Here is a 12,582-nt window from a genome sequence, read left to right as displayed (position 1 = left end):
TCAGCTAATTGGAACAAGGGAAGGGAGGTGTGATTAGAAAACAGGATTCATGAGACGTTAATCTGCTGCAGCGTGGCCCTAAAATGCATCAAAGGCCCCACAGCTTCAAGTAATCCTGTGTTCACATTGAACATCCCAGTTTATCTGGAGTAAGAAAAGAAAAAAAACAACCAGTTATGTATGAATGTTGATCCATGAAGTAAAACTGAAAGTTGGGCGATGCATCACTTAAAACAAGTGGAAAATGTTAACCTGAGTTCTGCTAGAACATGAATTGGCTGTTTGAAAGACTAATATAAGTCAAACTTCTGTGAAGAAATCTTTTAACCTCATATTTATCAGCGAGTTAGAACATGAGATCAGGTGTTAAGAGATCGGGTCATGATTTCAAACAGGAGCACCAGGAAGGTGCTTTTTTAGTCTGAAAAAAAAAAATCCACAAGAACCGGTATTTTCTTCCAATTTAATCAGTTTATCATTAGTTAATCAGTAACTAGTAGTTGGCGGTACAGTACGATGCCATGTCACTAATGTATCCTGTATTATTAAACAGTAATATTTGAAAGCACACAACTCTTAATGCCACTCAACCAGGTTAAGCCACGTCCCATCTGAAGGCCGAGAAGAGTGAAACAAATTAGTTTAGTCCGAAATGTTTCCCTCAGTGCAGCTGTAGTTCAGGAAACAGCTGTTCTGCAATGTGTTGAGCGGTAACAGTTCTCGTGGGTTTTTAATGAGATAGTACAGAGTCACTGTACATTAGCTAGTCACTACGGGACAGCTACTGCTGTACCGATGTGATGTTTGTGATCAGTCCTGGTGGGTGCTTAGCGTCCACATGGTGCTGTGAGCAGCTGCTCACTCATCAGTAGGTCCGCTCGTTCTAGTGGGGTCCGCATGTTATGTCTGGTTTTGGAATTATTGCACTTTTGTTAATATGCATTTCTTGTCTGGCTTGCGTCGTTAGTCTTTTATTCGTTAGCAGTGTTAATACTGCTGCTCAAATTATTCCTTCCGAACCCATAAAGTGGAGTCCTGTTACGTGTCCCCGTTAATGTTTGTTTAAAAGAAAAAACACTTAAGGAAACTGACGTAACCAGCTATACATGTTGGTCCAGCATTGAAACATGGCCGACATGTGCAGCAAAGGAAGCACATGATGCCCGTTTGTCAGGTTTTGGTTCTTACTGATCCACGGTCTGTGAAGCAGAGTTGCTTTCTATGCAATGGTCCTTTGTGAATAGCTGGACTGCAGTCTCACTATATTTATGAATGGCATATATTTGTTAAGATGTAATGTCATACCATGTTTGAAAGTTCTCTAATGGTATACCAATACTGTCTCTGCAGTTATTTTATTTACATGGTTGTTTGAGGGCAGAATGCCTGGACACTGTTTAGTCTTTATTTATACTGAAGTTTCTTAATAAAAATGTGAAAATTAAGTCATGGCCAAATATGTTTTTCATTATAACTCATTACAATGCAGAGTTTCATTTATTACCCAGAAGAACAGCAGCAGTGCATTTAGAGAACCATGAAAGTGAAAGAGCATTACATAACAGACGGAAAGGGTTCAGGCCGACCTGCTACCGCGTGAAACACTTCAGACGTTCTAATTTGGGGACGGCCATGCTCAGACTCTTTGGAGGCAGATATCATCACAACACACGGAACATTTGCTGGCTCAGCATTTGCATATGAAATTCTCAAAACGAAGGATGCCATGCTTACGAGAACAAACATGACATAATACTACTATTACTGGGAAAAGTTATTTTAATTTACAGTTAAACAATCAAAACTGACATGACTAAACTACAAACACGAACAGACTTCTGTTTACAGTATCAGGACATAACAAGCGACTCATTCAACTACAACTTAAGATGGTATAACTACTGATGTGAACGTTAAAGTGCATTTCAAGTGTTCACGATCTCTAAATCACACATAACATGCCGTGCTTGACAACATGAGCTTTTTCCATTGAAATTAATCACTTCCTCACTCACCACAATGAAACCCTTATTAACAGTCATTCAAATGTTTTGTCTCTTCCTCCATCCCTCTGTTCCAACCCTTTGACCCTCTTCTGGAGGTGTAGTAACATGTAGTAACACTAGGGGGCAGCACTGTAAAAGGAGCGCAGCCCGTGTCCTGAGGCAAACCCAGTGCTGGTCTGAGGTTTCTGTAGGAAAGCCCATCAGACAAGTTCCAGACACGTTCCAGCTAACATCACCCGTGTTTAAAATGCTCAGCGGAGGTCCACATACGACCTCACTCTGACGCCGCCATCCAAAGCTTTTACAGATTCTTGTGTCATGTCGCTGCAGTTGTGATCATTCATGCTTCTGAAGGCGCATTAAAGTGTTTGAGGACAACCGTGGCTCTACATACGAGCGGCCGGTCTGGTCCATAGTGTATCAGTGCTTTCCCCATGATGTGCAGACGTGAAATATAAAAAGGACCTGGGTCGTTTTCACGGGGAGACTGAAGAAGACAAAATGAACAAATAAAGACAAGAATTCAGATTCAGCCAACCGGTCTGGACGTCAGAGGTAGAGCGTCTTCCCTCTCTCTCTCTACCCACCCACCCCCCAGCTCAGCCGGTGTTGATGGTGTTGTACGAGGGCTGCGATCCCGGCTTCAGGGGCTTGCGGGCTTCTTTCTCCGTCGGGGAAGGGGGCGTCTGAGCCTCGGGTCCGTCCTCCACGATGGGCTTGCGGTCTTCCAGGTCGGAATCCTCGCAGTGCGGCAGCTGCAGGAAGGTGGTCAGGCCGTGCAGGTCGGCCATTATGTGGATGGTGCGCAGCAGGAGGAACATCATCATCAGGCCCATGAACAGGTAGACTTGGAGGGCAGAGAGACAGGCGGTCATTCATTCAACAGAACAAGCCATTTTTTTTGCCAAAGAGTCTTTACCTGAAGGAAATATTGGACGCATCAGGTGGTGTGTGTGTGTGGGGGGGGGGGGGTGATCTGATCCTATCTTAGAGCTTCACCAGTTGGACTCTACGTGTCGAATGCGTTTAGTCTAAATTAGTTACGTTGGGACATGTGGTATTTTCCACAGAGCTGCTGTTTCAAGGTATAAGCAGCATGTGCCAGTGTGTGTACAACGTAGATCAGGGCAGGCTTCAGGGCACCACCACACTGATGTGAAGGCCTCAACCACAGGAGTCCAGTGACAAAGCTTGGGCCCCTTTTAATGTAAAATATAAGCAAACCCGATATGAAATGATAGTGTCTTTTCTCTACGATTGTCCCAATAAAAACAAACATTTATAAAGAATACCAGGAAACTACCATGTCAAACTGTGCCATTGTCCCATGACTACGCAAACTCGGAAAATGTGGCCAGTTAGGAGCCGAGGAATTTATGTCAAAGTCTCACACAGGAGCTTGGACAGCGAAGTCTATTTCAGTAAATCCAGTCTCACCCGAGAGGACAAAAAGGGTCCTCGAGTGGGAGGCAAAGGAGAGGACACAATCTAATCCAGGATTGTTATTCCTGCGCCGATTCTCCAACGCGGTCCTCTACTGCCCCACATACCCACACAGCTCAGGTCCTGGACAACGGTCTCTCACTACAGCCGTATGACAACTCTTCAGGAAAAACAGTATAGGATTACAGAGGCCTCAGCTCAGCAACTTCACAGTGTACTGTAAGCTGTGCAGGGGAAGTCACAGGGAAACATGGCATTAGCTTCGGTCTACCGTTCGGACTTTAGGAAGCACAGATAATAGCACCTCATCATCTCCTTTAATGAACCAGACAGTATGAAACCTGCCAGCTTGTCATCTTATGCTGCTCTTGCATTATTTTCCACCTGTGAAGCAATCAGAACATGATGGCTTAAAGGACTTTGACTGTCCAAACTACCGCCTCAAAATATTTGCTCTTCAGCAATACTGACAATTCCGTGCCATCGTCGAAAAATAACTTTGCGCGGCCAATATGTTGAGGGAGTCTCCACGTGTTTGGGGCTTTGCATGGCCCAACGTCACAATAACGATATAAGATTAGAGACCTCCACTGCCTCCTCTGTCAAAGTTGCCAAAGTGACGGCTGCTCATAAGGGAATCCTTTCTGTATAAGAGACGTCAGGCCACATCTTGCAGTCTCTCTCTAGTCCTCCCTCAGAAACCTGCAAGGGACCTCGTGGGTTAATGCGACTCGACCTACATCGTTATTATACAATGCAGCCTGGGGGACGAGGAAACAACACGGCTGCTCCGTGTGAACTGCCGGGCCTCCTTCCAAACTCAAGTGAAGGGAATAACCGAGGAGGAAAAGCAACTTCCAGTGCATGTCCACCCGGGTCCCTCTGACCATTAAAATCCCCCTCACTCCAAGGCAAAGGTGTTTATCAGCTGAACGATGCTCAGTCAAACTAAATGTCCATGTCCTAAATCAACAGTCTCAGTAAGAAGGCATTTCATGGTGGAGTTTTGTTTAGTTAGTCAAATCACTACAAAAGACCGCATTCATCTCAATGGGTTGTCCTGAATGCGTTTGTTGGGTATTCCCTGTAGAGCTCTGACTGAGACCACAGAGGAGAAAAACAACAGCGTGGCTACTTTTGGTCAAAAATGTCATTCCAACCCCAATTCAATTAAAGAGCAAACACCCGGCACAGAGGCTGAACAACAAGAAAACCACCATGTGACAGTGAGGGCTCACTCTAAAACAACAACTGGGATCCAGTAGAACCTTTTCTCAAGAACAACATCTACAGATAACATCTCAATGGGGTCATTGTGAATGTGCACAAGTGGTTTCCACACTGAACGTTTTCCTGTCCCAAGCCTTTCATCCGGACACTTATTCTGTTGCTAGCATTGAACTGTGCTGAAGAAAAAACAAAAACAAAAAAACTCAAACGCCACTGACGCTTCAGAGATCATTTCAGTTCCATTAAAACTCCACAGAGTCGGTGGACTGACACTGATCCGCACATAAGTGTAGCCTACTTACATTTTCCAGGTAGCCAACAGACCCCGAGAGCAGTTTCACTTCTGAAGCCACTTCTCGACCCCTCTACCGTGAAAAGAGAAGCAGCGAGAGGTGCTACTTCTCACATCGGAGGTGAGAATGAAGACTGCATGCACGGTCAGCTTCTCCCCTCAGAGGGGAAATATGTCGTGACTCCTTCAATGTTCTTCCTGTCATGTTTATGCCGTTTGAAAAAGACCTGCCTTCCTTGCTGACCGAAACAAATGCTGCCTCATCTTTTCTGTCCAAAGTGGAAGACGAGGAAATCTTTGCAGCAGAGAGAGCTGAGGCTGTCACCTCTGGCTCTGTGTCTCTGGAGGCCACCATGCTGCTGGGTCAGACCTGCAGGCATGTAGCAGCTCTGTGTGACCCTCACAGGACCCAATGAGGGCCCAGTTAGTTCTCATTTCAACGTACCCGCAAGTGCAGTGGCTTTTTAATATTCTTAGAAATCATTGAAGTGAACAACAATAACGGACTGTTGAAAACTGGCTTTTAAATGACGGGATGTTTTTAGAGAGTAGAAACAGAAACACGTGGTTGGTTCTAATGAACCAACCCGACTGCAAGATTTAGATTTCATCCAGAAAAATCTAAATGTTGCTTCTTGCGCCATAAAAAGCTAAATTTGTATTGCTGATCTGTGTGTTCAGGTTACAGATGGGTCAGTTAAGATCATGTTAGCTCCTGGGTGTTTGCTTAGCTGATGAGTTAAACTTCACCACATTGTGCGCATGGTTGTGGCCATAATAAACTTATTGAATCAGTCTCGCCATCATAAAATCACGGCGCCGCTGCCACTTCGACACGAGGCGCTGCGGTTTCAAACTCACAACCCTGTGATCAATAAGACGATCCACAGCTGCTGAGTAGATCTGTGTATAAGATATCACACAACTTATAACTGACAACCAGTGGCGGCTGGTCAATAGAGGGCCATGGGGCATGGCCCCACCATGAGCCACACAAACAAATAAAATAAAATTATAATAATCATAAATTGTACAAATTGTCAATATTTGTGTTTTTGAACTATGGAATGTACCCAGTAATGTGTGTAAAATATGATATCTGCGCAAAATATATGCTTTTCCTGCTCGTCCTCTCCGCCTGTGTGCTCTCTGCTCGTGCTCTCTGTCTGTGTGCACGACACTCTGAGAACGCGCAGCTTGGGGGGCTGATCGTTTTGGCCCAAAAGAGGCGGGTCTATGAAGCAGTTTAGCCAATTGCTGATTCAAGATATAAATGAGTGACATACAATTTAGCCAATCAGCGCCCTCAAATAGATTCAGCTGTGGGCCAGAACGATCAGGCCCCCCTCGCTGCGCGTTCTCGTCAGGAGAAGTCTCTACTGGCGCCCGCGCGAGCACTCCTCCTCCAAGACCCGTTTGAGAGGAGAACTTTGGCGGAGATTCTGCAGCTAAAGAGCTGATATCAGATCAGCCTGACCTCACAATCAGACAGCAGACTCGCGGGAAAGGGAAGCAGTACATGCGAAGCTTCTGTACCAGCTGTACACCAGACAGGTTTGGCTGCCTGGATGACGTCATGCTAATCATTCATTTAGCTTTTTAAAACGGGGACGGATCCAGCACGGACAGTTACAGGAGTGAGGAGGTAAGGAAACATGAGAACACCAGGGTAGGGAGTGAGGGATGAGGAGGTAAGGAAACATGAGAACACCAGGACACACATGAGAACTCTGTCAAGCTACATATTAGACAAAGTGAACATCTATTCTTCTACATAGTTGTCCACAGTCTCATCTGCTTAACTTGGTCATGGAGGCATCAACATGTAACAGAGATGTTAAATTAACAGTGAAAACTCATCATCGCTTAATTTAACATCAGTATTCATAATTACACTTCATGTTTACTTCTCCTGATCTTTACCTCCTATAACAAGGTCCATAGGGGCATCTCAATAAATAAACATGTTATATTGTATTATATAAGTGTTATTCACGGATTGTTTTCGTGTTGGAATACATGTTAAATATTTAACTGCCAAGTAATAATGTGCGTTTGATACTTAATTTTTTTTGCATTAAATCATACTGGGATGTTTGCTGAAATTGATAAGATGGCCCTACCTAGAACATTTTCCACCAGCCGCCACTGCTGACAACCAAGTGTGTGCTGATCATAACTGGGAGGGTGGCGACGGTGAGCAACATCTGGCATTCGTCAGTATGTTTCCACATGTCAGGTAAACTTCATGTGAGAGTACTAATTCATCTGCATTAATGTAAGGGCATTTGAAACGTGTTTGTTTGCTCAGTAAACTGTGCACTAGTCTGTGAGTCATCGTGTGCCGGATCTTGATGAGACAACACCTTCTTATCAAACACGCACTGAAGATGACCGAGCCTTAAGAAGAGGAAGTGTGTGAGCCTGGCACCACGACTGTAGAAACTACACCAAACACTACATGTCAGTCGCCCATTCATACGCCGCAGCCTACAGGAGGAAGTTTGGGGGTCAAGCGTTCTCAAAATGGACTGGAGGAGCCGGGGATCAAACTGCCGATCTTCTGGTTGAAGGACAACCCTCTGTACCCCGGTGTGATCAGAAAAAACAAGTTTAAAATACAACTAGAATCACCATCTCACAGCTGTACGCTTCCGCCAACCAGTGGAGTCAAAAATGTCATCACTTCATCATCAAGTTTACATGTTTTGTGAGGTCACAGTGACCTTTGACCACCAATATCTGATGAGTTCATCTTTGAGTCCAGGTGGGCCGAATTTGAGATATTGTGTTGGAGAATGGGACGGCCAGACGGTCAACCCGAAAACATGCCGGCGAAGATGCGAATAAAGACACACTTGAAGTAAACAGACTCCGGTAGTACGAGGGTACAGTGTGAAAGATTTAGTATCTAAACTTTAAAAAGGACAAACATGACTCTAGACGCCAACAATGTGGATGTTTTAGTCTGACGTTATTCTACTTAGTCATAACAAATAAAGTTTGGCTACACGACAGGACAAACGCTTTTGTGATCTATACGAGGGACTTGACAACTGCACTCACCCATGACGGAGACCTGGTACAGCGACCTGTACTTCTGCCGGGGCTGCGTCCCCGGAACGAAGTCGCCCAGTCCGATGGTGCACAGCGAGATGAAGCAGAAGTAGATGCCGTCCAAGAAGGACCAGGACGGCTCTATCGAGCTGAAGATGGCCGCCGGCGTCAAGAAGAAGCACAGCACCACCAGGACCAGCAGCAGCACGAAGTGGACGGTGGTGGCCGGCCGAGGCTGCACGCCGCAGCGCTGCAGGAGGCCGACGGGGGCGAGGACCAGAGGGTGCGTGATCCTCTGGACGCAGGCGGTGAGCACCAGCATGGTGAAGGGGACTCCTATCAGGGCGTAGAGGATGGAGAAGGCCTTTCCAGTGTCAGACAGGGGAGTGGTGTGACCGTAACCTGGAGAAGAGGACAGGTATGGAGGAGGATGAGGGGGGCACAAAAAAAGGGGACCGTTAAAGTGGTGACACATCAGCTACTACCTGAACATATACATTTACTATTATTAAATCCCTGAGCATCCCCACAGACTTTCATCCTTTATTTCCTGGCATTGGCAACCAAAAAATAAAAAATAAAAAATTACACACACACACACACACACACACACGATAAGGTAAAATAGACCATAACATGAAGTGTTTAACTTTTGTTAGCTCAGTGGGCGTGATTAGCCTTTTAAAGACTTAAGTACATAAAGTTCAGTCTAGATGTGTGGAGAGCAGTCGGCTTAAAGCAACCATTTCAGAGGCCTCCAACTCACAAAACAAATAACTTTAAACACAGTGTAAATACATTTGATTGTTGGGGAGCAACTTCTGTCGCTGCTCCTCTGCTCGCAAAGCTTTCACCTGGTTTGTCACAGTAACTGGTAGCCGTCCTGTGTGTCTTTGTAGCCGCTCTGCCTCTTTTTGTAGTGATTTTGTAATGTCCCGTAGTCGTTTTGTGTCTCGCTGTAGTGATTTTGTAATGTCTCGTAGTCGTTTTGTGTCTCGCTGTAGTGATTTTGTAATGTCTTGTTGTAGCCGTTCTTGTTTGGTGTCCCACCCCTGAAATGATCAGACAGACTGTACACAAACTCAGTTTCAAACAATTAAAAGTTGAAACGACTTCCCAGTCTGTCCACATTAAACTTCACACACTGATTAAGCAGAACCTTCTCGTTCCACTTTAACTTACTGTCCATATTGTAGTGGTGAGCAGAGCACACTTCACCGCTCACTTCTGGTTTTACAACCTGTGCGATCATCTGACTGCTTGTGTTCTTTCTCTTGCCAACCAAACATCAACATGTTTAACATGACAAGTAAGGAAGTGTCACAGAAAGAAACTCATGCAGCATTGTGAAAGAAACACATCGAGCAAACTCATTTCCCCTGAACACAAACGTCATTTATGTTCCGCTTCATGCATGAGTTTGCATGTCCCCATGTGAGTGTCAGCGTGCCTGGGAATGTGACGGAGTGTTTTCATGGTACTTTGCCTATATAGCAGAGAAGCTTGCAATAAAACGGCTCCAGGAGCTTCTCCGTGTGGCGTTCGCAAAACTTCGCAGGCAAATTGCAAGTCATGTCTCACCGGGCTCTGAATGCTGACTATTATAATGACAGCATTTATTAAAACAAACAAGGTCCAATCATTTCTAAAACTATAAATTCTGTCTGTTAAATAACTTCAGAAATATGTTTTTTAATCTATTTTTTCATGTAAATTCTGAGTGAGTGAGTGAGTGAGAGAGCATTATTTTACTGAATTACTGTTTCTACTTTACCAGACTAATATTGCAAGTCTAACATTAAATTAAAACCTCAACTTAAAGCAATGTTATGACATGAAGAAAAAAACAACCGTTTCTAACTTTTCAAACATGCTGCTCTGGCAGGCCTTCCCTGAGTCACTATGTTTTGCCCCAACATCCTGTTTCAACAGGAAACGCGTTGACTTAAGGTCACAGAGAATCGGTTCATTCTGACATTTAAGACGACAAAAGAAAGTATTTTTTTGTCATAACATCATCTGAATAATCAGACCAGCTGGGAAATTCTGCAAGGAGAAGGTAAAGTTAGTGCCTCTGTTGCTGCCCTGGGTTGCTGCCCTGGGTGTTTCCCACAAGTTAGTGTGTAGTGAAACGTGAAGCAGGGTGGAGCTTTAAGACACTTAATCAGGGTCACAGAATGGGAGAACCTATGTTGTATGGATAACATTTGGAAATATAAACTTGACAATGAAAGTCCTGTTTAACTTAGTAAAATAAAAAAAGGTTTCCAAAACAGATAAGCAATTCTTTCTAAATGAATAAACTTGTCATCTTTGGACCATCCCACTGGAGCCTCAGGCCTTCAGCTGGATGACTGCAGACAGTGGTTGTCGCAGGCAAACAGTATTACTACGCATTAAGGTTTGGAAGCCAAAGACCAGATTCCATGGCGGGTTGGTTTTTAAAGTGGCACCAGGTTACGTACTAATGAACTCAACCACACAAAAGGGGACTTAGTATGGGACTTTCAATGTTAGGCGTCTTGGGAGAACATGTCCCATGGTGCAACTTGATATCATCTTTCACTATGCTCGCCTTGCCTGGATAAACACCCACAACTTTCACACTCTACTGCTTGTAAAGACTGCTGTCGCGTCACAAATTCTAAGCCTCCGAGCCCCGAGTCGAGAAAAAACCCCGGCGACAGTCGGGTTTATTGTCTCAGACTTCAGAAAGCCACAGGCAGACATTTTACAACTGATGCGAGTAGTGCGCCAGGTGAGCAAACAGAAAGTGATGAGTAAAAATAATCATTCCTCTGCAGGACTGTCAAGCTTTGCATGCTTGATAAAGTGTACTCTGCATGAGTCGAAGTGTGCAGACAGCTCTTCTACCAGTTGCATAGCTGCACGTGCTAAACAATGAGATGGGATTAAGAGATACATATCCTGGGCTTCTTTGGGATATTGTAGAATGCTGGAGTAACGGATTAAACTGCTTCAGGCTTTGATGTGATCTTGTAAAGCATGTCACTTCTTTTCTTCTGGAGCTCAACAAACAAACTGATGATGTGGCAGTATAAGTAGGTGGCCCTGCAGGTGTGTGACGAGTTCAGGGACAATGCGACATTACTGCTGTAGGTGACCCCAGCTGAGCCCACAAAAACCTTTCCATGTGTGACAGCCCACCTGCACCCTTTACTTCCTCTGGAGTCCAGGCATCTATACATGCACTGTGGGGTGTTCAGACCACTGAGTGACATTGAAGCAGACCCTGCAGTATTCTGGTTAACCGGCAAGGACAATTATAATCATCTGACCTCCTATAAATTCCACAATACAACCTGGACATTTCCTCTGATCGGGAGAAATAAATGAGTTTTCCACGTTTGATTAAACAGTAAACAGTGTCTTCGTGTATAAGTAAAGAGGAAACCTATTTTCCCTCGGGTTGAGGAGAGTTTCTGAAGTACCCGTCCGTGTTTTGATCTTAGAAAGTCCCTCAGCTACAACTCGTCTGTCACATCCATGACACGTGGCAAAGGAAATTAAAAGACCGGCATTACCGGAATTCGACGTTTGTGGAGTTTTATCTCCCAAAAGTAAAAGTCGCTGTACTGGACTGGTGTTTCGTTCAGACTGTATGGCATTGCGTCACTATAATGCGTTATATTATATTGGAACATCATTCATTTAAGTCGTGTATTCATTTGTTTTGCGGATAAAACGCCACCGAGTGACTTTTCTTAAAACAACCAAACTTTTTGAGAGAGTTTCTTTATAGTTTGTGTCCAAACAACTCACCGACGGTGGTGACCAGAGTGTTGGCGAAGAACATGGAGGACGCCAGGTCCCAGTTCGAGGCGGCGGAGGAGTTCTTGAGGACGGAGACGCCGTACTTGTTGGCCGTCAGCACTTTGAGCAGAAAGCGCTCGAGCGACGCGGCGTTGACGCAGCTCTGGTTCAGGAACTCGTGCTTCAGGGCTTCCACGTCCTCGCGCATCTTGTCCTCCACCGGCCGCTCGATGCTGGAGAAAACGAGCGCTCCGAATAGCAGGTAGATGATATAGAACAGCACGAAGCCGGTAACCAGCAGCCACGACCTACCTACGGAATGCATGTCTTGTTTGTGTTTGATTCCGGGATTAACATGCGTGGAGGTGCTCACCGGGGCCTCCGTCTGTGACTGCTCTCCTCTCCTTCTTTCCTCTCTGTGTGGGAACTGATCTTATTTGTTGGGGGCTGTCCCAATTAAACGTTAACCCCTCCTGTTTAACGCCTCCTCCTCCCACCGGAGACACAGCCGGGGTGTGGTCAGCTCGGAGTCCTGGAAGTCCTGCATCCTGGAAAAAGTCTGCTAAATGCAGGCATCATCACACTGTCACTCAGGACTGTGTCTGTACGTTCTCAATCAGAATACAGCCAAGATCAACTTTATTAAAGTTGTAAGTTGTTTGACAAAACTTACTTTAAGGTGAATGGGGCAACATGTGGGGTTAGTGGATAAGGCTTAAATTAAAGACGGTTTTTCAGCATAACAAAGGACGTTTGTTACATGTACTAGTTTTTAGGAAG

The 12,582-nt window shown here is 45.0% G+C and overlaps 1 protein-coding gene across 1 annotated transcript; it reads right to left on the bottom strand.

Annotated features, from left to right (window-relative positions):
• Window positions 1-1,767: 1,767 nt before the first annotated feature.
• On the bottom strand, window positions 1,768-12,206 carry kcnk6 (potassium channel, subfamily K, member 6). The gene is made up of 3 exons (XM_079272700.1): window positions 11,812-12,206; window positions 8,038-8,430; window positions 1,768-2,853 (listed from the first exon to the last, which is right to left on the bottom strand). The coding sequence occupies exons 1-3, from the start codon at window positions 12,125-12,127 to the stop codon at window positions 2,606-2,608; spliced, it is 957 nt and encodes a 318-aa protein (XP_079128826.1). The 5' UTR covers window positions 12,128-12,206; the 3' UTR covers window positions 1,768-2,605.
• Window positions 12,207-12,582: the final 376 nt, after the last annotated feature.

This window comes from Melanostigma gelatinosum (genome assembly GCF_949748355.1).
Source record: "Melanostigma gelatinosum genome assembly, chromosome: 7".
NCBI lineage: Eukaryota > Metazoa > Chordata > Actinopteri > Perciformes > Zoarcidae > Melanostigma > Melanostigma gelatinosum.
Note: the sequence above shows the minus strand (reverse complement) of the source record. Positions and strands in the feature narration are given on the sequence as shown.